This window comes from Urocampus carinirostris, chromosome 1 (genome assembly GCF_059441175.1).
Source record: "Urocampus carinirostris isolate Australia breed hairy pipefish chromosome 1, RoL_Ucar_1.0, whole genome shotgun sequence".
NCBI lineage: Eukaryota > Metazoa > Chordata > Actinopteri > Syngnathiformes > Syngnathidae > Urocampus > Urocampus carinirostris.
Window position 1 is genome coordinate 70,387,087 of NC_142349.1, and position 26,863 is coordinate 70,413,949.

A 26,863-nucleotide genomic window follows, 5' to 3' on the forward strand; every position below is an offset into this window, starting at 1 on the left:
GACCCTACTGAGGATAAGCGGTGCAAATTATGGATGGAAATTGTCCGTAGGTGTGAATGAGCGAGTGAATTGTCTCTCTGTGTGCCCTGCGACTGGCTGGCAACCAGTTCAGGGTATTCTTTTCCCACTGTCCGATGATAGCTGGGATGGGCTCCGGCACCCCCGCGACCCTACTGAGGATAAGCGGTGCAGATAATGGATGGATGGTTGGATGGAATACATTTTGATTATTCACTAATGTGTAGTCCGGCTCAAAAAGCTTCTACTTGTAACTTTTTTTTTTATAAATTCTGTCGAGACAACATGAGTACATGTACACTAAAACATAGTAGGTTCATTGTTGGCGGTAGGGTTGGCAACTCAGGTTACAGGCTCTGAACAAGCTGCGGTCAATTCATTACATCCACTACACAGCATCATCTCCAAATAGAAAAGCAGCTTCAGCGACAGACCGCTGTCACAGTCTCCACCCTAGGAACGCCCATGTTTCGGGACACTAGGCAGAGTTAGTATATAAATGTGAGAGCGCCTTGGAATACCACGTAAATAGGTCATTTGGCGCATGTTAATAGGGTAACATGCGCATGTGGGCATTGGGTTTAATGTGGGCTTTTACTCCCCCGGGTGGAGTTAAGGAGCCTCATGGCATGAGGAAGAAATGATCTCCTCAGTCCGTCCGAGGGACAGGTATGGCCGTAACCAGTCCATCTATTGTATCTGTAGTTTAAGTGCACGGTTTACAGTATAAAGACAGCATGAAAACTTTTAAAACAGAAAACTTTATTTTTTGTACCTTGTGTGGTGGAATTTCCTTTCCGTTTAGGACAGTGACGCTGAAACCAAAGTGACACTGAACATTGCAATGAGAAGACTGGCCGCCTCCCACACACCTGCAAAGACACATTTCTATTCGACTCTGGTTTTACTATTTTAATTTATGACCAAGGGTAATATTACCTGACCGAGCCATGGTCTATCTGAGGGGGGCTGCAACTGTCCATTTGACACGTCTGTCTTAAACAGCTAAACAGGAACGAGGCAGAAATGCGCAAAAAACACAGTAGCTTAGAATCCACACTGCTACAGCCTCCATACTCAAACCTAGAGCATTACAGTGGTAACTCTTTACACAGGCAGCTCTATACACGAGAATGTGCATTGAAGGATTTTATACATTTGACTATAAAGGATTTTATACGATTGACTACAAGTTACATATATTCAGTTTAATGCAATAAAGATATTCACTGGCTGTGCTTTAGTTCAATGTACAAGGTCAGGGCAGGCTGTGTGGAAGATGTTTTGTCTGGGACATTTCGGATAACAGGAGGCCTGTGCTGTACCTTGGCATGCCCATGGGAGGAGCCAGCACACCATCATGCGGGGAGAACATAGCCAATGGGGGAATAGTGGGATGACTTTGCTTTGTTTGGTGAAATGTATAAATAATCCCAGACTACTGGGATGGGGGCCGTCTCCTGTTTACACTTAGATTTGCTGTTAGGAATTATGAACCCCGGGTGAAAATGCCGGCCTTCCTGGTCATTTTTCTCTCAAGAAACGAGTGCGCATAATTATTGGATGAACTTAGGTCGTGTTTGGTTGATGGAGTCAGATAAATAATTGGAACTATTAGGTAAACGGTACATTTTGATAGATAAATTCCCAACAGCATACACTAGTTTTTTTTTAAAACAAAACCCTTACTCTCTACAAAAAAAAGCAGTCCCAGAGGCTACCACTTGAGAGCGCTCACGACTCTGTACTGTTCACCGCTAGGAATCAATTGAACTGAACCATTTCAAAGGGGCGGCAGTAGCTCAGGAGGTAGAGCGCTCGTCTTGGGATCAAGGGATCCCAGTTCGAATCCCGGCTCGTCCGTGTTACATGTCGAAGTGTCCTTGGGTAAGACACTGAACCCCTAATACCCCCAATAAGCAGGTTAGCGCCTTACATGGCTGCAAGGCCGCTATTGGGAAATGTCGAGTACATTGTAAAGCGCTTTGGGAAGTCTTGACTTGAAAAGCGCTATATAAATGCGTTTTTCACATTTTTGTTTTGTTTTACCTTTTTGACTTACTTTATTTAGTTTTTTTTTAGATGTGGTTTTTAAGGGAAAGAGAGTTTTAAAGATGCTATAATTTTTGGGGGTGCTTGGGTTGAATTTGCTTGAGTACCCCCAAAAACGAGCTAGTTTAGCCCATGGTATGTAGAGTTACCACTGTACTGTAAAAAAGTTATTATTTTGATGAAATGTGTTGTAAATAGGTAGATGTGGGAGAGCCCACCCTCTGATGCGCACCCAGTCACGGCGAAGGTGCTGAAGTGGCAGGAAGTCCTCAGGGCGATGCCGCCGATTGCCAAAGATGTGGAGGAGAAGAGGAGGATGACCGAGGAGGTCAGGAAGAAAGGTTGAGAGAGATCGTGGGTCACGTTGACCACCAATGGGTTCCGATGGCATGAGAGGTTATGAGAGCCTTTGATGGAAACTGGTCGTTAGGTTCCATTTTTGTGACATACTATATGCAGCTTTCACAAAAGGAATTGAAATGACATCAGAACCCTTCAGTGTTACCTGTGGTGTTCCACAGGGTTCAGTACTCGGACCCCTTCTTTTCAGCATTTACATGCTTCCAGGTGATATTATTCGCAAGTATAATATGAGTTTCCATTGCTACGCAGATGACACTCAACTATATCTTAAAATTTTATTTTGGTAATCTGTTGATAGTTTACGTCGTCAATGAATGTTTCATGGCCCCGCGCATTCAACAACATGGTACTGTGAATTGTCAGGACCACAACGGAAACAGGACCCAAGGCGTGGGAAGCAAGTTGCTTTCGTACTCGGAGTGTGATCCGAAAACGGAAGGGGATCTCCCGTAGCGAGTGATGGCGGTGTCAAGGACGGAAAAACAGGTCGATAGCCGGGACAGGAGAGCAAAAATGTAGTCGGGGTTTTTTTGGGGCGGCAGTGGCTCAGGAGGTAGAGCGCTCGTCTTGGGATCAAGGGATCCCAGTTCGAATCCCGGCTCGTCTGTGTTACATGTCGAAGTGTCCTTGGGTAAGACACTGAACCCCTAATACCCCCAATAAACAGGTTAGCGCCTTACATGGCTGCACGGCTGCTATTGGGAAATGTGAAGCACATTTTAAAGCGCTTTGGGAAGTCTTCATTGACTTGAAAAGCGCTATAGAAATGCAGATCATTTCATTTCATTTTTTTAGAAACGGGTCGTAAGCCGGGACGGGAGAGCAGACGTGGTCGGGATCAAAAACGGGTCGTGAGAGGGGACGGGAGAGCAGACGTGGTAAGGATCAAAACGGGTCGTAGCCGGAGACAGACGGGAGCAAAAAACGGAATAGGTGGGAGTCAGGTTCGAAAAAGGCTTGCCTTGCATCAATAGTGGTTCGCAGACGGACTGACAACAGGAGAGTGACAGGACTGGGTTCGAATAGTGACGGGAGCCAATCATAACCCGCACAGCTGAGTCACATCAGTAATCATGACGGTGAATAAAAATAGTGCGATGATGAGATCAAATTTAGGGCCTTTTCTCATGTCATCTATAACCCTAGTTTTCTAGTGGGTAAAAGTCTGCCTTCTCAATACCACGATCAGGGTTTGAATCCCTTTGCATCAATGTTGGTTAAAATGTGTAATCATTGCTCAAAAATGGTAATGTACTCCAGTAAGACCTTGTGTACAACATGCACCAAAATTTTGAGTTCTTTTTAGGGTACAAAAAAAATGTGCACTATACATAAATAAATATGGTATTTTATTTTCTTGTTTTTACCTAATGAATGATTCTTTCCAGTAGTATCCGAAAGCAGAATTGTAGCAGTTCTCTGACAGTGGTCTCCGCTCCACGAGCCATCTGAAGCCAGATAGATCATGACAGAAGCTGCCACGCCGGAATGGGCGAATCCTACCTGTGCAAGTAAAAATTTCTTTCACAAAGAAGTAATCGTCAAAAAAAATACTTTGAATGCTATAATTAATCTGTCACGGTTGCCATGGCGCCCGATTGGCCCCGCCCGTGTGGCGCCAGCTGCAGCCTGTTGACTGATCGGCTTTCAGTCTATTTAAGCTCAGTGCGCTCTCTCTTCCTTTGTCAGTCCGTCAACGAATCTCTGCCCCGCAAGACGTGGGTTTTGACTTTGGTCCTGTTCCCTGTATTACCGTTATTGTTACCGTTTATTTTTGTCCTGTTTAGTATTGTTTTCCAGTTTCGTTCCCGTCAATTTTTTTCCTGTTTATTATTTTCTCCAGGTTTTGTTTCCGTCTTGTTTGTCCTATTTCTATATCCTGTTTTATTATCGATCATGTCTGTCCCGTATGTATGTGTTTGTCTTGCTGTCAGTCACCCCTCTTGAGGGATATGACCAAGGTAGATAGATAGATGGATAGAAATGTCTGTCCCGTCCTATTTTTGTCCTGTTTATTATTTTCTCCAGTTTTCGTTCCTGTCTAGTTTCTCCTGTTTATTTTTGATATCCTGATTCATTATCTATCCTGTCTCTCCTGTCCTGTCCGGTATCGACCCCATCTGTCCGGTATCTACTCAGGCAATTGGTATCGATCTCGTCGGCCTCTGGCTTCCTATCATTTCACACCAGACTGCTGCCTAACGTGCATGACTCCCCATTTCCCGTAAAATAAAAGGCTCGTGTGAGAAACGTCATGCGTTTGGGTCCTGATCCTGTTCTGATACATGACAACATTTAATTGTTGCATATTTCTCTACCTCATTTTTAACAGTTTCTATAATAGAGCGATCTTTTTAGGGGATTTTGTAATGGTGGTCTGTGAGGGACTTGACTTGTGAAATTGGTTTATGACTCCCCATTTCCCGTAAAATAAAAGGCTTGTGTGAGTAACGTCACGCGTTTGGGTCCTAATCCTGTTCTGGTTCTTGACATCATCGCTTTTAACTCAAGTGTTAAAATAAAAGTCTGCTGTGATTGTAAAAAATAATAATGTTGCATTAAGTCTATCTGCAAACAGGGTTGGGTATACTTTAACTGGATTACTTTTAGTTACTTTTGGATGACTCCAATACCAAATATTCTGATAAAAGACAAAATAAACTAAATATGAATAAAATGATTAAATTTTGTGCAGGCTTGGGGAGTAACGGAATACATGGAAGGGCAAAAAGCTGTTTGGATTTATTTTCATTTTGTTTCTGTCGCATTTTATGTTTGTTTTGCCGGAGATCAAAGAGATCAAAGCCAGGAGAGAAGGTTTACCATGTGTTGTGAGTCATAATTGTATTCATATTTAGTTTCTTTTGTCTTTTATTAGCATATTTGGTATTGGAGTAATCCAAAAGTCATTGAAAGTAATCCAGTTAAAGTAACCCTACCCAACCCTGGTCCAGTTTTATGTTAGTTTTGCCGGAGATCAAAGAGATCAAAGCCAGGAGAGAAAGCTTACCACGTGTTGTGAGTCATCATTTGATTCATATTTAGTTTCTTTTGTCTTTAATTAGCATATTTGGTATTAGAATAATCCAAAAGTAATTGAAAGTAATCCAGTTAAAGTAACCCTACCCAACCCTGGCTATTTCGTAAGGGGGAAAAATAAAAAGGAACATATACTCTATATGATTGAAGGCAGATTGTGGTCATCTACAATAAGAGTTACAACCAATGTTCCCTGTAATTTTCCTTACGGGTCTGAGCGTTCACACAAAGTCGGCGAGCAACGCTTGAAACAACAGTGAGCAACCATAATCCCAAGTGTGGCAAGATAATTAATGATCAAACATGTCCAAAACTTGACATCAAGTTACATTTTGCTGAGTTTCCGGCAATGCAAAATGATTTTTCTCTTTTGAATGAATTGACTCATGTACTTTTGCAAAGGTTGTACGGCCTACAAACGTCGTTTGTTCTTACAATTCTTTCACAAGATATCCATTTCTTTTGATTTCCTGATATATTTTGTCGCATAATATTAACATTTTTGGGGGCTTATTTAGTTGGTTGTGAGATACAGAACTGTACTTAATCACATTTTTAGTGGAAGTACAACGTTGGCGACAAGATTCACTTGATATAATTGGAAATTATTTGAATGCAACAAAAACTTTTTCTTCTTTTTTCCGTGTTTTTTTTCTACTTTTTTTTATAATTTCTTTTAAAAAATCTCATTGTGTTTATTTTTTCCGAGCTGTTACTTTTTTCTTTTTGTTCTTTGTTTACTTTTTTCCTACATTTATTTCTTTTCTTTCTTTTTTTCTCAGCTCTTAACTACTTTTTCATTTTGGTATTTTTTTCTTTTTTGTTCTATTCCCCCCTTCCTTTAAGTCATTTTGTGCATAATTTTACATAATATTTGGTCATGTTGGGATTAAAGAAGCAAAAACAACCTGAAGAGCCGTTTAGGACCCGAAAGAGCCGGTTCCTTTTAGTGAGCCGAGCCGAAGAAGCCGGTTCTCGAAAAAACTCTACTAACTTTACTCAACTTCGTTCTACTTCGACTCGACTTCAAAGTACCGCATTTAGGACACAATGTCAGCGGAACCCGTGTATTTTTACCATCATGCACTGTAACTTTGACTTAAGTCGCTTCTTAATTAGTAATTTTGAGCCCTGATTTTTGTGCGCTGGCTAGATTTCCTCGTGCGCTGAGAATGTGCGATTGGTTACAAGGTCTGTTTTTCAGTCATGGGCTTACCTTCAGCCAAAATGGATGTTCGAGGTCATTACTTTCATCCGAATGCGCTGTGCAGGGGAACCATGCATCAGTTGGCACTTTTTCGCTCACGTCCACATATTGGTACCTACAGAGCTTTACAGAAGACATAAAAAGTATACGACAGGTTTTAGATGTTCGTTTTGTAACCCAAGTATCCCAGCCCATCCCAGTTTTAATCTAGCAGAAGCCGAAGTAGTGTAGTAGAATAGAATAGAATAGAATATACCTTTATTGTCATTGTCACAACATGGGTTGAATATATTGTGACAACAAAATTGGACGTGGCACTCCAGGTCCACATTTTACAGTGAGGATAAAGAAAACAAAGAGATAAAGGAACAAAGAAGATGTTTGTACTGTTCTTGTTGCATAGGCTTTGTTTACCTCCGGAGCGGGGGTGTATGAGGGGGTGAGGGACAGACAGAGATGGCCGGATCCAACTACCGTAAATTCCGGACTATAAGTCGCTACTTTTTTCCCCTAACTTTCAACCCTGCGGCTTATTCAGTGATGCGGCCAATTTATGTAATTTTTCTAAAGGCCGCTAGCGGCGCTCGAGTGTTGCTACCATTAACTGCCTTGTCAAAGCTATATTATTATTATTAAAGCTTTGAAAACTCTCTCGGTGTACCGTCTGTCTATAATATGTATTTGCAACTGTATATTTTTGTAATGTATTTATTTGTATTTATTTTAGACACTTATTATGTTTTGCACGGATGAACGAAAAATGAGGGGCGGAGCAAACGCGGGGTGCCGAGTTTAAGTGGGGACCGCTAAAGGTGAGGGACAGACAAGGAAAGAAGAGGGGGTAAAAAGTTGGTTAAAGAAAAAGGAGTTGCGTGAGTAAATGTGTTCATCTGATATATTTTTCCCACCCGTACCTTTGGAAATATACACTTTTCCTTGGATTACTTTCAACAGTACCCGGACTCTGCAGGTCTGCATCAAACCTTAAGTACCGGTATCATTTTTCCGGCTATGATTTTTAGACTGTGGACTTTAATGAAGGACATTTAGTTTCAATCGCGGGACTTGAAGTTGGGTTTGGGTTAATTTTGTGTTACATGTTTAAATGTGGGCGCATGCGGCTTATATACAGGTGCGGCTTGTGTATGTACAAAATCGGTGTTCCTCTTAAAATGTGGTGGGTGCGGCTTATAATCAGGTGCGCTCTATAGTCCGGAATTTACGGTAAATCTTTGATCTTACTGTACACACGGTCCAGTGTTTTGCTCAGTCCACGTATTGAACGGATTTGGGAAGTACAGTCCTTAAGCATGCCCGATTAAAGTCGCCGGCGACGATAAAAGCTCCGTCGGGGTGTGCAAGCTGCTGTTTATTGATAGCAGCGGGCAGGAGAGTTAGCGCTACGCTAACATTAACATCCGGTGGAACGTAAACAGCAACCACAATGACCACAGTTAGCTCTCTCGGTAGATAGAAGGGTCTACACCATAGGTGTCAAACAGGCGGCCCGCGGGCCAAATCAGGCCCGCTAAGGGATTGAATCCGGCCCGCGAGACAACACTCAAAAAGCGCAAGAGAAAAATAAGCTGCAGGTTGAAATATGACAACTTGATGTTGCCAAAGCCAGGTGTCTCTCTCAAAGACACCGTACTTGTATTCATTTATCTCTCTCTGTCTCTCTCTCTCTTCCACACCTTTTCTCCCACTCTCTGTCTCTGTCTCTTTCACTCTCTGTGTCTTTTAACCTCTTTTGCTCTAACTTCATTTTTTCCTTATCCTCTTTTCTCTTTCTCTCTTTATACCCTTCATGCTTTCTTTTCTCTTTTCTCTTCTTCTGTATTTCTATTTCTCTTTGGATTTCTTTCTTCCTCTCTGTTTTCCCCCTCTCTCACGCCTTTTTATCTTTTGTTTCTCACGCTGTCTCCCTCTCTCTCTTTTTCTTTCTTTTTCCCACCCTCTCTCCTTTTCCCTCCCTCTTTCTCTTATTTCTTTATCTCTTTTTCTTTGTCTTTAATCTACTAGTCTGGCCCCCGACAGAATTTTTGTTCTATCGTGTGGCCCCCGAGTTAAAATGAGTTTGACACCCCTGGTCTACACGATACTGCTAGAAACTCTATATCGGGTGAGCGGTGTGTGTCAATGATTCGGCTGTTATTGCATCGCATAGTCCCCCACCCCTGTTTTTACCGGAGTCTCCGTCTCGTTCGTGCCGGAAAAGCGTGCGTCCTGCTAGTTGGACTGCGGCGTCGGGGAAGCCAAGACTCCGTGATGACAAAAATACTCCAATTTCGGACGAAGCTGTTGGTGGCGATCCGCAGCTCAAATTCACTCATTTTTTGGACGATGGATCTGCCGTTGGTCAGGAACATGTGTTGTGAACATTGCTAGTGCAGTGGTTAGCTTATTCGCCTTACACGGGAAAGAACCCGGGTGGAAACATGTGTAGGCCTGGAGAGGAATACTTGACACCAGGCTGTACTTGCCCAAGACACCCCTCAGGAAATTACTGCAAAGGTTGTACGGCCTACAAACGTCATTTGTTTTTACAACAATTCTTTCACAAGATTTCTTTTTTTTCCTGGTATCTATTGTCGCATGATACTAGCATTTTCTAGGGGTTATTTAGTCTGTTGCACGATACACAACTGTATTTAATCACATTTTTAGTGGAAGTACAATGTTGGCAACAAGATTGACTTGGTATAATTGGAAATTATTGGAATGCAACACAAACATTTTCTTCTTTTTTCCTGTTTTTTTTCTATTTTTTTTAATTCCTTAAAAAAATCTCACTGTGTTTATTTTTTCCTAGCTGTTACTTTTTTCTTTTTGTTCTGTATTACCTTTTTTTTCTTCGTTTCTTTTCTTTTTTTCTGGCTTTTTTTCTGAAATTTTCCTTCTTTTTTCTCCTTATGTTTCTTTTTTTTCAGCTTTTAGCTACTTTTTCATTCTATTTTTGTTCTATTCCCCCTTCCTTTAAGTCATTTTGTGCAAAATTTTACATAATATTTGGTCATATAGGGATGAAAGAAGCAAAAACAACCTGAAGAGCCGTTTAGGACCAGAAAGAGCCTGTTCTTTTTAGTGAACCGAGCCGAAGAAGTCGGTTCTGGAAAAACTCTACTGACTTTTCTCAACTTAGTTCTACTTCGACATTGACTTCAAAGTAACGCATTTAGAACACAGCCTCAGTGGAACCCGTGTATTTTTACCTTCGTGCACTCTAACTTTGAGTTTATTCGCTTCTTAATTAGCAATTTCGAGCCCTGATTTTTGTGAGCTGGCTAGATTTTCTGGGCAATTGCGCACACAAGCAGCTTAGAGCAGGCATGTCCAAAGTCCGGCCCGCGGGCCAGATACGGCCCGTGATCAAATATTTACTGGCCCACTGCCTCTGTCATAAAATTAATAATATGTGGCCTGCCAGTAATGTCGGCCACATTAAAAATGCAATTTCACAAAGAAAAGATCATAATTTCACCAGAGTGGCAGTACCCCTTTGGCCACCGTCCCCACATATAAAAAAGGAAAGCTGAGTGTGAGGGCCGCCGCTTCCTGGACAAGTGGAAATTGGAGTTGTTGTTTTTCTTTAGTGAAATGCAAAACAACTGCTTCAGGAATTTAAAACCGGAGCGCACACGTTATTGTGGTTTGGAGCTCGGGTCAAGAGGACTTAAAACGTTAGTGTAAGTTAAGAAAAGCGAAACGTCACCAGTAAGTCCTCCTTCATTTTATTTCTGTCAACACGCTTTGGTTTTTGTTACTTTAAGCTGTTTAACATAGCTGTCTTTGTGATCGCCGGTTTCGTTCAGTTTTGCGTTTTTCAAATACATAGACTCGGCAAGGTCCCATGACTAAACCTCTGCAGTGCAGTGATTTATGGGTATTGTAGTTGTTCTGTTCAAACGTTTGTGGAGTTAAGATAGTGAATGTTGCTCTAAAATATATATAATTTAACTGCTTCATAGTATATTTGGTACTTAAAATGTAAGTAAATTATGTGTATTGTTGGCAGGGTTGGGTAGGGTTACTTTAACTGGATTACTTTCAGTTACTGTTGAATTACTCCAATACCAAATATGCTAATAAAAGACAAAAGAAACTAAATATGAATAAAATGACTACATTTTGTGCAGGCTTGGGGAGTAACGGAATCCATGGAAAGGCAAAAATGATGTTGGCAAGCTGTTTGGATTTATTTTCATTTTGTTTCTGTCGCATTTGATGTTCGTTTTGCCGGAGATCAAAGAGATCAAAGCCAGGAGAGAAAGCTTACCACGTGTCGTGAGTCATAATTTTATTCATATTTAGTTTCTTTTGTCTTTTATTAGCATATTTGGTATTGGAGTAATCCAAAAGTAATTGAAAGTAATCTAGTTAAAGCAACCCTACCCAACCCTGTTCATAGAATAGAATCGAATAGAATATACCTTTATTGTCATTAAAGGTATATTCATTGTATATTTGGTGCTTAAAATGTAAGTAAATTATGTGTATTGTCGGTTTATAACATACCTGACTACTTGAATGACTAAATGGTGTTGATGGATCCAATAAAGGAAATTATACCTAGACTGATTTTGTTGGCACCCCTTTTGGTGGGAATCTATAAGAAAAACGAACACCGCGAGTCAAATGAAAATTCTACAAAGGCGAGCTACGAGCAGGGTTGGGTAGGGTTACTTTAACTTGATTACTTTCAATTACTTTTGCATTACTCCAATAGCAAATATGCTAATAAAAGACAAAAGAAACTAAATATGAATAAAATGACAACTCACAACACGTGGTAAGCTTTCTCTACTGGCTTTGATCTCTTTGATCTCCGGCAAAACGAACATAATATGCCACAGAAACCAAATGGAAATAAATCCAAACAGCTTGCCAACATCATTTTTGCCGTTCCATGTATTCCGTTACTCCCCAAGCCTGCACAAAATTGAGTCATTTTATTCATATTTAGTTTCTTTTGTCTTTTATTGGCATTTTTGGTATTGGAGTCATCCGAAAGTAATTGAAAGTAATCAAGTTAAAGTAACCCTACCCAACCCTGGTCAATTGTCACTCGATGGCTTCTTTGCCATTGTGACAACTGATTTACAGATTTTTGTTCGGGAACAGTAACATGTTTACATTTTTGTTGAGAGCTCATTGCTCTCTGCGGGGTGATTTTTTTTCCTTCCTCGTGTTTATGTAAATGAGTGGCAGTGCCACGGTAGCAGACTACTTTGACATACAAATTACACCAGGAAGTGATTGGTGGAGGAGCGAAGTATCCATCCCAGGACAATAGTATCGATCCGATGCAAGTACTTGTTGTTGTACTAGCAATCATATGCAGGGTTGGGTAGGGTTACTTTAACTCAATGACTTTTGGATGACTCCAATACCAAATATGCTAATAAAAGACAAAATAAACTAAATATGAATAAAATAACGACTCACAACACGTGGTAAGCTTTCTCTCCTGGCTTTGATCTCTTTGATCTCCGGCAAAACTAACATTAAATGCGACAGAAACAAAATAAAAATAAATCCAAACAGCTTGCCAACATCATTTTTGCCGTTCCATGTATTCCGTTACTCCCCAAGCCTGCACAAAATTGAGTCATTTTATTCATATTTAGTTTCTTTTGTCTTTTATTGTCATTTTTGGTATTGGAGTAATCCAAAAGGAATTGAAAGTAATCAAGTTAAAGTAACCCTACCCAACCCTAGCTACGAGGGCAACACACTGACACGGCAAACCTTTCTTGGAGGGTGAATTTAATGAGGATTGTGTCAACAAAATGGTTGAGAAAATTTGATCGGTTCTCACACAATTTCAGTTTCCCAAATCTGGCCCGCTTTCTTAAAAGTTTGGACACCACTGGCTTAGAGGGAACATGGATGTGGATCCTTGGTGGGACGGGTACACCGCAGTTACAAGGATTTTGTGTGTTTTAGTCTGTCCTTTCATAATCTCACTGGTTATGTTGCAAGTAGATTCGTTGTAGAAGCATCTGGCGTCTATTAAAATGGTACTTAATACCCCACAAAAGGCCCTAAGAGAAGTTACCAACCAATGTTCCCTGTGATTTTCCTTACGGGTCTGAGCGTTCACACAAAGTCGGCGAGCAACGCTTGAAACAACAGTGAGGAACGGCAATCCCAAGTGTGGCAAGATCATTAATTATCAAAAATGTCCGAAACTTGACATTTTGCTGAGTTTCCGGCAATGCAAAATGATTTTTCTCTTTTGAATGAATTGACTCATGTACTATTGCAAAGGTTGTACGGCCTACAAACATCGTTTGTTTTTACAATTCTTTCACAAGATATCCATTTCTTTTTATTTCCTGATATATTTTGTCGCATAATATTATCATTTTTGGGGGGCTTATTGAGTCGGTTGCAAGATACAGAACTGTAATCACATTTTTTAGTGGAAGTACAATGTTGGCAACAAGATTGACTCGGTATAATTGGAAATTATTTGAATGCAACACAAACTTTTTCTTCTTTTTTCCGTGTTTTTTTTCTACTTTTTTTTAAATTCCTTTAAAAAAAATCTCATGGTGTTTATTTTTTCCGAGCTGTTACTTTTTTCTTTTTGTGCCCTGTTTACTTTTTTCCTACATTTCTTTCTTTTCTTTTTTTTCTGGCTTTTTTTCTAAATGTTTTCTTATTTTTTCTCTTCTTTTTGTTTCTTTTTTTCTCAGCTTTTCACTACTTTTTCATTTTGATATTTTTTTTCTTTTTTGTTCTATTCCCCCGCTTCCTTTAAATCATTTTGCGCATCATTTTACATAATATTTGGTCATGTTGGGACGAAAGAAGCAAAAACAACCCGAAGAGCCGTTTGGGACCCGAAAGAGCCGGTTCTTTTTAGTGAGCCGAGCCGAAGAAGCCGGTTCTCGGCAAACTCTACTAACTTTACTCAACTTCATTCTACTTCGACTCGACTTCAAAATACCGCATTTAGGACACAACGTCGGGGGAACCCGTGTATTTCTACCTTCATGCACTGTAACTTTGACCTAAGTCGCTTCTTAATTCGTAATTTTGAGCCCTCATTTTTGTGCGCTGGCTAGATCTTCTGTTACCAACTAACTCAAACCACCAAATGATTAACATGCCATTACGTTCTTAAAAGATGGTTCCCCGGTGGCGGCGTGGGCAGGACAATGGTCAGGATCCTGATGAGAAGCTGTAGCAGTGGAGGCCCACTGGTCCGTGTAACCCAAAGGTGTAAAATAACCACAGTCCTGGACACTTGAAACCCGTTCAAACTCTTCGCACACCCCGTCCCCGTCAAAAACGTAGCATTGGCTGGGTTCACCTATTGGAAACACAGCATAAAATGGAAGATTTATTCGAGGATAAATATCTAGATTTATATATATGGCAGGACATTTTATTCAGATCTGTCCATCATTGAATTTTGGCCACAGTTAATGGTACCCGAATCAACTCTATAAAGTCAGGCTTTGTGACAAATGGACAGTAGGTCACAATATTTCAAGACCAGGGTTGGGTAGGGTTACTTTAACTGGATTACTTTCAATGACTTTTGGATGACTCCAATACCAAATATGCTAATAAAAGACAAAAGAAACTAAATATGAATAAAATGATGACTCACAATACATGGTAAGCTTTCCCGAAGCCGACATTTCTACCGAGATTTAATTTCATTGACAATTTAACTAAGTGTACTCCATCGAAAACGGACGAATTAGCGACGTTGGAGTCTCTGGGAAGCCTTTTTCTCAAGTCCTTTAGCTTTCTCTTTTTGGCCATCTTCTCCCCGCATAATGGCGTGCCGACTCCTCCCATGGGCACGCCGAGGAAGCCCCCTGGCCTTCACCACCTCGTAGAAGAGCGACCCAATGTCTGGGGTACTCAAAACAACACAGAGCGTTTCTACGTCATCAGGGCCTTTCTGCGTCAACAGCGTCTAGATGTGCTGATTATCTTATCAGCCGTACGTCCCGTTTAAGCCGTTCCTGTAAACAACATTTGACCTCGCACCACAGCCCAGCAGTGAATATCTTTTGCATTAAATGTAATTTTTTATTCAATCGTATAAAATCCTTTATAGTCAAATGTATAAAACCCTTCACTATCTATGGTATCTATGGTATATATAGTATCTATCTATCTATCTATCTATGGCAGACCTGGGCACTCCGGTCCTGGAGGGCCATATGTTCTGCATGATTTTTGAGGTTTCTCTGATCCAATACAGGTGATTCCAATCACCAGTATCGTTAACGAGCACTTGCTAGCTTGCTAACGAGGTTATAATTTGTATCACCTGAGTTAAAGAAGAGCAAACTTCAAAATCTGGCAGGACGTATGGCCCTCCAGGACCGGAGTTGCCCAGGTCTGATCTATGGTATGTATCTACCTATCTATCTATGGTATATATGGTATCTATCTATGGTATCTTCAGTATCTATGGTATCCAGAGTTGGGTAGGGTTACTTTAACTGGGTTACTTTCAATTACTTTTGGATTACTCCGATACCAAATATGCTAATAAAAGACAAAAGAAACTAAATAGGAATAAAATGACTTAATTTTGTGCAGGCTTGGGGAGTAACGGAATCCATGGAACGGCAAAAACGATGTTGGCAAGCTGTTTGGTTTATTTTCATTTTGTTTCTGTCCGGAGATCAAAGAGATCAAAGCCAGGAGAGAAAGCTTACCACGTGTTGTGAGTCATCATTTTATTCTGGTTATTTTTAAAGAACTGGCTTTTGAGGCTCGGCTCACTGAAAAGAGAAGAGCCATTTTTTTAGCTCCCAAACTACACTTCAGATGTCTTTTGTTGCTTTAATTGAGTAATTACCATTATTATGTAAATTTTATGCTCAAAAAGACTTAGAAAAGAGAGAAAAGACAAAGTAAGCAAAGTCAGAAACAGGGAAAAGAAAACTAAGAAAATGAAGAAAAACCCCAGTAAAAAGAATAACAGGAAAAACGAAAAAAATAGTAAAAAAAAAAGAAAACTGAAGAAAAAAATTAAAGAACAAAAGGAAAAAAAGATAAGAAGAGAAGCAAAAGAGCAAAAAAAAAGAAGTCAAAAATTATGAAAAAATAAACAAAAGAACAAAAAAAAGATAAAAGTGGAAAAAAACATGAAAAAATGAAGGACAATGCTAGGAACAGGGTTGGGTAGGGTTACTTTAACTTGATTACTTTCAATTACTTTGGGATTACACCAATACGACATATGCTAATAAAAGACAAAAGAAACTAAATAGGAATAAAATGACGAAATTTTGTGCAGGCTTGGGGAGTAACGGAATACGTGGAACGGCAAAAATGATGTTGGCAAGCTGTTTGGATTTTTCATTTGGTTTCTGTCGCATTTTATGTTTGTTTTGCCGGAGATCAAAGCCAGGAGAGAAAGCTTACCACGTGTTGTGAGTCATCATTTTATTCATATTGAGTTTCTTTTGTCTATTATTAGCATATTTTGGTATTGGAGTCATCCAAAGTAATGGATGTAATCCAGTTAAAGTAACAATGCACAATGTCTGACCATTTCCTGTTTCTGCACTATGATGTCTATGTTTGCACCAATGCATATGCTGACTATTTTTGCACTATGATGACTTTGCACCAAATGCAATATTGCACAACCGTTACGATACCAACGTTATCACAACAACCCTGTATGTAACATCCCACATGCTGACATTTCTTGTGTAAATACCATGTAAATTATAACTATAGCCTTATCCCCCTTGTCTTATAACATTATCTTCTCTGTTCCTTTATCTTCTTGCTCATACCTCACTATGAATGTGTAAAACTGGAGTGTCATGCCCAATTTCGTTGTCACAATATGTTAGCCCATTTGTAGCAATGACAATAAAGGTATATTCTATTCTATTCTATTCTACCCAACCCTGGTCGCATTTTATGTTAGTTTTGCCGGAGATCAAAGAAATCAAAGCCAGGAGAGAAAGCTTACCACGTGTTGTGAGTCATCATTTTATTCATATTTATTTTATTTTGTCTTTTATTAGCATATTTGGTATTGGAGTCATCCAAAAGTAATTGAAAGTAATCCAGTTAAAGTAACACAACCCAACCCTGTTCAAGACCTTGAAAGGCAAATAATGCAGATGTCTGATCAACCAGCATAAGAGTAAAAAAAACATATCAGTCCAGCAGTGTCTGATGCATCTTTTGATGCGTCCAGCAGGGGCATGCATCTTTTACGTCGGGCGTACAACTTACAAAACATCTCTGGTGGCCGACAACTTTTTTCATGGAAAAAAATAATAATGATAAATAAAAATATTTCGTTTTTTGTTTTTTTTTTCGAATCAAACGTTTATTCCGATTTCGAAATCCTTGTTCGGTTTGAAAATTTCAAAATTTCGGTTCGTTTGGCCATTTGCATACTCGGCAGCCAATCAGAAGCCTGCATCGAAGAACTCCGTGCTTTCCCGAGCGTTATAAGGTTGTGCATTTGCATATCATTTTCCAAAGTAGACGCACAGAGAACACAAGAAAAATAGATAAGTGGTTAAGGAATCAAGCCAAAACCTCAGAACCAGAGGAAAAATTCAAAAGAAGCGAACAAAATTGATGACGCTCCAAAACGTAAACATACATTAAAAAGCATGGTGGAAGAGTTCACGTGGCTTGTAGAAGACGACGCAACGCAAACATTGCATTAATGAAGATGAGTAAATACAGGTACATACTGATGGCAGACTGAAAACAGCGATGTCATATACATGCAATGAAGGTTATAAGTAGATTTATAATAAACTTATTTTTAAAGTGCTGTTCTGTTATATATTCTGACGATCAATCCTTAATATTCTGCAACAATGTTTTTGTTTTTTTGTTTTTTCTAAGCCAAAAAGTTTTGCCTTTCGGCTTATCTCAATTTGTGTCCAGATATATCAACTCCAACCATGATGCACTATCCATCCATCCATCCATTATCTGCACCGCTTATCCTCAGTAGGGTCGCGGGGGTGCTGGAGCCCATTCCAGCTGTCTTCTGGCAGTAGGCAGGGTACACCCTGAATTGCTGGCCAGCCAGTCGCAGGGCACACAGAGACCAACAACTAACTCGCTCATTCACAGGAGGGAACCAGAGTGCCTGGAGGAAACCCACGCAGGCAAGGGGAGAACATGCAAACTCCACACAGGGCGGCTGCGGTAGCCAGCCAGTTGCAGGGCACATAGGGACAGATCATTCACACTTAGGGACAATTTGGACCGGCTAATCAATCTGACATGCATGTTTATGGAATGTGGGAGGAAACGCGCAAGCACGGGGAGAACATGCAAACTCCACACAGGAGCTTCGATCTCATGACCTCAGAACTATGCTGCCGTGCTACCCCCATGATGCACGACTTTGACTAAATTAAAAAGTAACACTGCGACTGGCTAGCAACCAGTTCAGGGTGTCCCCTGCCCACTGCCCGATGACAACTGGGATGGGCTCCAGCACCCCCGCGGCCCTATTGAGGATAATAGATGGATAGAAAGTAACAAAAATGCTACTCGACTTAAAACTCACCAATGCATTTGAAACCTTTCTCGGTGTGACAGTCCTTGGAACATCCATCGCTGTCCAACAGATTCCCATCATCGCATCCTTCTGCCCTACAATCCAGGACAGTCGTTTTTCAGTACAACACTCAGAGAAGCGCAAGAGAAAAATGAGCTGCAGGTTATATATAGAAAATGCTGTACTTGAATTTCTTTCACTCTCTTTCTCTCTTTCTCTCTCTCTTTTTTCTCTTTCTTTGTTCCTCTTTGTCTTTGTGTCTTTTTACCTTCTTTTGCTCTCTCTTCCTTTTTTCCTTTTATCTCTCTTTTTGATCTTTATCTCTCTCTCTCTCTCTCTCTCTCTCTTTTCTCTTTCTTTGTTCCTCTTTAACTCTTTCTCTCTGTGTCTTTTTAACTTATTTTGCTCTCTCTTTCTTTTTTCCTTTTATCTCTCTTTTTGATCTTTATCTCTCTCTCTCTCTCTCTCTCTCTCTCTTTTCTCTTTCTTTGTTCCTCTTTAACTCTTTCTCTCTGTGTCTTTTTAACTTATTTTGCTCTCTCTTTCTTTTTTCCTTTTATCTCTCTTTTTGATCTTTATCTCTCTCTCTCTCTCTCTCTCTCTCTCTTTTCTCTTTCTTTGTTCCTCTTTGTCTCTTTCTCTCTGTGTCTTTTTAACTTCTTTTGCTCTCTCTTTCTTTTTTCCTTTTATCTCTCTTTTTGATCTTTATCTCAATCTCTCTCTCTCTCTTTCTTTCTCTTTGTCTCTTTCTCTCTGTGTCTTTTTACCTTCTTTTGCTCTCTCTTCCTTTTTTCCTTTTATCTCTCTTTTTGATCTTTATCTCTCTCTCTCTCTCTCTTTCTCTTTCTTTGTTCCTCTTTGTCTCTTTCTCTCTGTGTCTTTTTAACTTCTTTTGCTCTCTCTTCCTTTTTTCCTTTTATCTCTCATTTTGATCTTTATCTCTCTCTCTCTCTCTCTCTCTCTCTCTCTCTCTTTTTTTTTTCTCGTTCCTTGTTCCTCTTTGTCTCTTTCTCTCTGTGTCTTTTTAACTTCTTTTGCTCTCTCTTTCTTTTTTCCTTTTATCTCTCTTTTTGATCTTTATCTCTCTCTCTCTCTCTCTCTCTTTATCTTTCTTTGTTCCTCTTTGTCTCTTTCTCTCTGTGTCTTTTTACCTTCTTTTGCTCTCTCTTCCTTTTTTCCTTTTATCTCTCTTTTTGATCTTTATCTCTCTCTCTCTCTCTCTTTTTTTTTCTCTTTCTTTGTTCCTTTTTGTCTCTTTCTCTCTGTGTCTTTTTACCTTCTTTTGCTCTCTCTTCCTTTTTTCCTTTTATCTCTCTTTTTGATCTTTATCTCTCTCTCTCTTGCGTTCTCCTTCTCCCTATCTCTTTTTCTCTTTTCTCTCCTTCCTGTTTATCTCCTTCTCTTTTTCTCTCTTTCTATTTCTCTTTGACATCATTCTTTCTCCCTCTTTCTTTCCCCCTCTCACTATTTCTCTTTATAGCTCATTTTCTTCTCACGCTCTCTCCCTCTCTCTTCTATTTTGATCATTTTCATGAAGATCTGCATATCCTTACCCTTGAAGGACACCATCTCCACAGTAGGGCTCCCCATGAGTGTAAAAAAGGGAGGGGGAGTAATCGCTGTGAAGACCATCAACCTCCACTTGGATCATGTACTCGTACCTTTCTCCCCTTTTTACAGTTCTGGAGAGAAGAACATATATTTAGGCTCAGATGTGAAGTTACAGATTCAGACACATTCGGTTTGTTTTTAGGGTTGGGTAGGGTTATTTTAACTGGATTACTTTCCATTACTTTTGGATTACTCCAATACCAAATATGCTAATAAAGGCAAAAGAAACTAAATATGAATAAAATGACTCAATTTTGTGCAGTTTAGGGGAGTAACGGAATACATGGAACGGCAAAAATGATGTTAGCAAGCCGTTTGGATTTATTTTTATTTTGTTTCTGTCGCATTTTATGTTTGTTTTGCCAGATATCAAAGAGATCAAAGCCAGGAGAGAAAGCTTACCACGTGTTGTGAGTCATCATTTTATTCATATTTAATTTATTTTGTCTTTTATTAGCATATTGGGTATTGGAGTCATCCAAAAGTAATTGAAAGTAATCCAGTTAAAGTAACCCTACCCAACCCTGGTCGCATTTTATGTTAGTTTTGCCGGAGATCAAAGAGATCAAAGCCAGGAGAGAGAGCTTACCACGTGTTGTGAGTCATTTTATTAATATTTAGTTTCTTTTGTCTTTTATTAGCATATTTGGTATTGGAGTCATCCAAAAGTAATTGAAAGTAATCCAGTTAAAGTAACCCTACCCAACCCTGGTCGCATTTTATGTTAGTTTTGCCGGAGATCAAAGGGATCAAAGCCAGGAGAGAAAGCTTACCACGTGTTGTGAGTCATCATTTTATTCATATTTAGTTTCTTTTGTCTTCTTAGCATATTTGGTATTGGAGTCATCCAAAAGTAATTGAAAGTAATCCAGTTAAAGTAACCCTACCCAACCCTGGTCGCATTTTATGTTAGTTTTGCCGGAGATCAAAGAGATCAAAGCCAGGAGAGAGAGCTTACCACGTGTTGTGAGTCATTTTATTAATATTTAGTTTCTTTTGTCTTTTATTAGCATATTTGGTATTGGAGTCATCCAAAAGTAATTGAAAGTAATCCAGTTAAAGTAACCCTACCCAACCCTGGTCGCATTTTATGTTAGTTTTGCCGGAGATCAAAGGGATCAAAGCCAGGAGAGAAAGCTTACCACGTGTTGTGAGTCATCATTTTATTCATATTTAGTTTCTTTTGTCTTCTTAGCATATTTGGTATTGGAGTCATCCAAAAGTAATTGAAAGTAATCCAGTTAAAGTAACCCTACCCAACCCTGGTCGCATTTTATGTTAGTTTTGCCGGAGATCAAAGGGATCAAAGCCAGGAGAGAAAGCTTACCACGTGTTGTGAGTCATTTTATTAATATTTAGTTTCTTTTGTCTTTTATTAGCATATTTGGTATTGGAGTAATCCAAAAGTAATTGGAAGTAATCCAGTTAAAGTAACCCTACCCAACCCTGCCCACTGACACCTTCCTTTGCATAACTCCATGCAAGGTGTGGTTCTTCTGTGTGTGGCGTCCGAGTGGGATGGAGCCAAACTCAGCTGAGGTTTTTTGGCTCCCTGGACTTGTTGCAGGGCTCATAATAAGTATAATAAATCACAGTAAACTCTTTGTAGCTTTTATGTGTTGACCCAAGTACAGGTGCAGAAGTAGTAAATTGCAAGACTAAATCCAAGCAGCCGGCGCCGTTTATGGCCACTGATTTCCAAATTGGGTCTGATTCAAAGTATGCTGGCGCTTACTTTGCTCTACTTCTGCTGTATCAAATCGAGCGCGTGTTACTCTTTCCAACTCCAACACTTTAATCTTCCTCTGTGTTCTTGATTCCTTTACCATATCTAATTTAGCTTGTTAGCATGTGTGATCAATCGTTTCTCATCATCAGCTACACCGCTTATCCTCAGTTGGGTCGCGGGGGTGCTTGAGCCCATCCCAGCAATCATTGGGCAGTGGGCAGGGGACACCCTGAACTGGTTGCCAGCCAATCGCAGGGCACACGGGGACAGACAATTCACTCGCTCATTCACACCTAGGGACAATTTGGACCGGCCAATTCATCTGAAATGCATGTTTTTGGAATGTGGGAGGAAACCGGAGTGCCCGGAGGAAACCCACGCAAGCACGGGGAGAACATACAAACTCCGCACAGGAAGTCTGGAGCTGGATTTGAACCCACGCAGGAGGTTCCCAAGACTTGAACTGTGCCGCACATGCGCTAACCACTGCGCCGCCGTGCTGCCTCAATCGTTTCTAATTTTGCCAAATCATTGTTATCATGGATTCCACTCTCAACACATCAAACCCTGTGTGAGAATCCACACAGACAGAGGACCCAGACGCGTAACGTTTTCACACGAGCTTAATTTTACGGGAATGGGGAAGTCATGCGCGTGAACACAAACGCCAGGGATGCGGCGAAGAAGTGAGACAGAGGAGTTAGAGGCAGATGAGATCGAGGCCGGACAGAAAAGACGGGGTCGATACAGGATACTAGGGCAAGATACCAGACAAGATGAGACAAAAGGGATCGATACCGGATACAGAAGACTGGAGCAAGTTACCGGACAGGATGAGACAGGTGGGATCGATATCGGATACTGGAGCCAGATACCGGACCGGAAGAGACCGACGGGATCGATACCAGATACTGGAGGCTTGAGCAAGATACCGAACAGGATGAGACAGACGAGGTCGATACTGGATACTGGAGAATGGTGCAAGATACTGGACAGGAGGAGACAAACTGGACCGATATCGGATACTGGAGACTGGAGCAAGATACTGGTTAGGAGGAGATAGACGAGATCAATATTGGATACTGGAGACTGGAGCAAGATACCGGACAGGAAGAGACAAACAGGGTCGATACCGGATACTGGAGACTGGGGCAAGATACCGGACAGGATGAGACAGGCGGGATCGATATCGGATACTGGAGCCAGATACAGGACAGGAAGAGACCGACGGGATTGATCCTGGATACTGGAGGCTGGAGCAAGATACCGAACAGGATGAGACAGACGAGGTTGATACTGGAGAATGGTGCAAGATACTTGACATGACGAGACAGGCGGGATCGATATCGGATACTGGAGACTGGAGCAAGATACCAGACAGGAGGAGACAGAAGGGCTTGATACCGGATACTGGTGGAAGATACTGGACAGTGTGAGACAGGCAGGATCGATATCGGATACTGGAGACTGGAGCAAGATACCGGGCAGGAAGAGACAGACGGGGTCAATACCAGATACTGGAGAAAGATACCGGACAGGTTGAGACAGGCGGGATCGATATTGGATACTGGAGCAAGATGCCGGGCAGGAGGAGACAGGCGGGATTGATACCGGATACTGAAGGCTGGAGCAAGATACTGGACAGGATGAGACCGACAGGGTCGATACCGGATACTTGAGACTGGTGTAAGATACCGGGCAGGATGAGACAGGCGTGTTCGATATCGAATTCTGGAGACTGGAGCAAGATACCGGGCAGGAAGAGACAGGCGGGGTCGATACCGGATACTGGAGACTGGGGCAAGATACCGGACAGGTTGAGTCAGGCGGGATCGATATTGGATACTGGACCAAGATAACGGACAGGAAGAGACTGACGGGATGGATCCTGGATACTAGAGGCTGGAGCAAGATACCGAACAGGAGGAGACAGACGAGGTTGATCCAGGATACTGGAGACTGGTGCAAGATACTGGACAGGTTGAGACAGACAGGGTCGATACCAGATACTGGAGATTGGTGTAAGATACTGGACAGGATGAGACAGGAATGATCGATATCGGATACTGGAGACTGGAGCTAGATGCCAGGCAAGAGGAGACAGACAGGATCGATACCGGATACTGGAGACGGGTGCAAGATACCAAGCAGGACGAGACAGGCGGGATCAATATCGGATACTGGAGACTGGAGCAAGATACCGGGCAGGATGAGACAGGTGTGATCAATATCGGATACTGGAGACTGGAGCAAGATACTGGGCAGGAGGAGACAGACGTGATCGATATTGGATACTGGAGACTGGAGCAAGATACCAGAAAGGATGAGACGGACAGGATCGATATTGAATACTGGAGACGGGAGCAAGATACCGGTCAGGACGAGACAGGCGGGGTCGATATCGGATACTGGAGACTGGAGCAAGATACCAGGCAGGAGGAGACAGAGGAGATCGATATCGGATACTGGAGACTGGAGCAAGATACCAGAAAGGATGAGACGGACAGGTTCGATATTGGATACTGGAGAAGGGAGCAAGATACCGGTCAGGACGAGACAGGCGGGGTCGATATCGGATACTGGAGACTGGAGCAAGATACCAGGCAGGAGGAGACAGAGGAGATCGATATCGGATACAGGAGACTGGAGGAATATACCGGACAGGATGAGACAGACGGGGTCGATATCGGATACTGGAGCAAGATACCAGGCAGGAGGAGACAGACGATATCGATATCGGATACTGGAAACTGGAGCCCGATTCTAGACAGGAGGAGAAAGACGGGCTTGATACCGGATACTGGAGAGAGACGGGAGCAAGATACCGGACAGGACGAGACAGCTGAGGTCGATACCGGACACTGGAGCAAGATACTGGACAGGACAAGACAGACGGGGTCGATACCGGATACTGGATACATGAGCAGGATACCGGACAGAGTCAAAACACAAGTCTTGCAAGTGCAGAGGTTCGTTGATGGATTAACAAGGAGTGAATGGGAGCACTGAGTTTAAATAGAAGGGAAGCCAATCAGGCAACAGGCGGGGCCAAGTGAGGGCAATGGCCAACCGTGACAACCTGCTCAAGTCCTTACAACTGTTTGCTACCAATTTTTATGTGTAATCAAAAATTATAGGTGAAATATTGGGACAAAACCCAAAAAAATAGAAACAAACACAGTCTGACTCAAAAGAATCACATATGAGTAAGGTAAGATGAGAAATGATATGTATTCGATTATTTTAATTGGTGGAAATCGGCCAGGAAATCAATATCCTTAGCTTGAACATCGTTTACAATAGCTCTAACCAAAGTGAAGGTGTTATTTCCAGGAAATATTCTTTCTCCTTTATGTTCCAGTATACATGCTTGTTAATTTCCTATGAACAAGTTGTTGTTCTCATGGTTTTGGTTTACAAATAATTGCACCGCATAAACTATCAGTCTCCCTACTAACAAGGATCATTATTCAATCAAACGGCGATTATCATTCCCGCTTCCACTATTTGAACAGGCGAAGTTTCAAAGATAGAATTCAGCAGCACACATTGTTAGTAATCCTTGCAATGTTATTGTCCATCCATCATTCATCTCTCCATCTTGTTCCAATTATCTGGGGAATGGAAGCCCAAACATACGTCTCACCAAGCACTATGTCCAGCTGTTTAGCAGGAATCTGGGGGCGTTCACCAGTCAATGGGCTGGAAAACTGTTTCTCAGTGTAACCAGGGTCATCTCCAGGGCCTCCTGCCAGTGGTAAAGGCCTGGACCATGGGACAAAACCTGATCTAACACTGTATCTGACTAATCTGAGTGTAGAGGTACAGTGCCAAGCAGATACCAGCAAACTCATTTTATCAAACTTATTCTGTTTGCTTCTATTTAGGATGTTCTTTTCATGTTCAAAACATAGCTTGTGAGACATCCAGCTCCAGACTTCCTGTGCGGAGTTTGTATGTTCTCCCCGTGCTTGCGTGGGTTTCCTCCGGGCACTCCGGTTTCCTCCCACGTTCCAAAAACATGCATTTCAGGTGAATTGGTCGGTCCAAATTGTCCCTAGGTGTGAGCGAATGCGTTGTCTGTCCCTGTGTGCCCTGCGATTGGCTGGCAACCAGTTCAGGGTGTCCCCTGCCCACTGCCCGGAGATGGCTGGGATGGGCTCCAGCCCCCCCGCGACCCTAATGAGGATAAGCGGTACGGCTGATGAGATGAGATGAGATGAGACATCATAAAGTGAGATTAGGAGCTAGGATTGTCACGGTAACAGAGAGCCACATTTTTCGGGTGGAATCCTTTTCCATGACTGAATGATAGTAAATGATAGAGTATATAACATTTTATCAAAATAAAAACTGAAAAAAATAGAAAAACTAGATTGAGAACTGAAATGAAATTGTGAGAGATAGAACTGGAGTAGTAGTGGAACTGAGCAAGCGTGTGGATAAGAGAGTACTAGGGTGGTTTGGACACATGGAGAGGATGGATGAGGAGCGGATGTTGAAGAGGATCTAGAGAGCAGAAGTACCGTATTTTCCGCACTATAAGGCGCACCGGGTTATAGGGCGCACCCCAGAAAAAATAGTTTTTGGTCCTATATTTTCCATACATAAGGCGCACCGGATTATAAGGCGCTACAATGGGAACGTGGACAAAACAGTCAGATAGTTCAGTCCAACTTATTACCCCCTTAACATTCCCAAAGCTTGCAAAGAAGCAAATACGTGTCGTAGACACGTGCGGATGCGGTGTCCGTGCGATGTCACTCAAATGCATCGTTTCAAATATCATTCGGAAGGTTAAAGTCTTGGGATTCAAGAAATGCCAACCATTCCTTAGTTTCTATTTTCTTTTTCGCTCGCAACTTTACTGTGCATATGACAATAAACACTTGGAATTGAATTGAGTTTTAAAATAGACTCATCACAAAAACATCAAAATCGTTCTAAAACAAGATACCGGGAAAATATAAAGCCGCGTAGCTCACCTAAGTTCTCTTGCAGCCATCACGTTCAATAATGACAACCATGAGTGTAGTAAATCCAGGAGAGTAAAATATTTACAAATACAGAATAGTAAAAAATGTTTTCTCTATGCCGTAGTGCAACCCAAGGTGTGATTCGCATTCATCTTTTTCGGCCAATTGCAGGCTTTGTTTTGTCCCTTTAGCCTATGCGAGCCTGTAAATGGTAAAAAGGATCCGCCCCCTTTACCTCCGAATAACTTAAGACAATCGTGACTGATTCAAATGATGATTGACACATTGGTTAGGAAATGAAACGCCGGTATATAAATCCCAGCATACGCCGCGGA

The 26,863-nt window shown here is 41.3% G+C and overlaps 1 protein-coding gene across 1 annotated transcript in view; it reads right to left on the reverse strand.

Annotated features, from left to right (window-relative positions):
* The window catches only part of pappa2 (pappalysin 2), a 129,285-nt gene that overhangs the window by 39,716 nt on the left and 62,706 nt on the right, over positions 1-26,863 (reverse strand). The window contains exons 12-19 of the mRNA XM_088320360.1: positions 19,766-19,894; positions 18,222-18,307; positions 13,804-14,000; positions 6,689-6,802; positions 3,801-3,936; positions 2,303-2,477; positions 958-1,023; positions 794-890 (exon numbers count right to left, since the gene is read on the reverse strand). Of these exons, the coding sequence (XP_088176486.1) occupies positions 794-890; positions 958-1,023; positions 2,303-2,477; positions 3,801-3,936; positions 6,689-6,802; positions 13,804-14,000; positions 18,222-18,307; positions 19,766-19,894 (1,000 nt within the window). The remainder of the gene's footprint in view (positions 1-793; positions 891-957; positions 1,024-2,302; positions 2,478-3,800; positions 3,937-6,688; positions 6,803-13,803; positions 14,001-18,221; positions 18,308-19,765; positions 19,895-26,863) is intronic.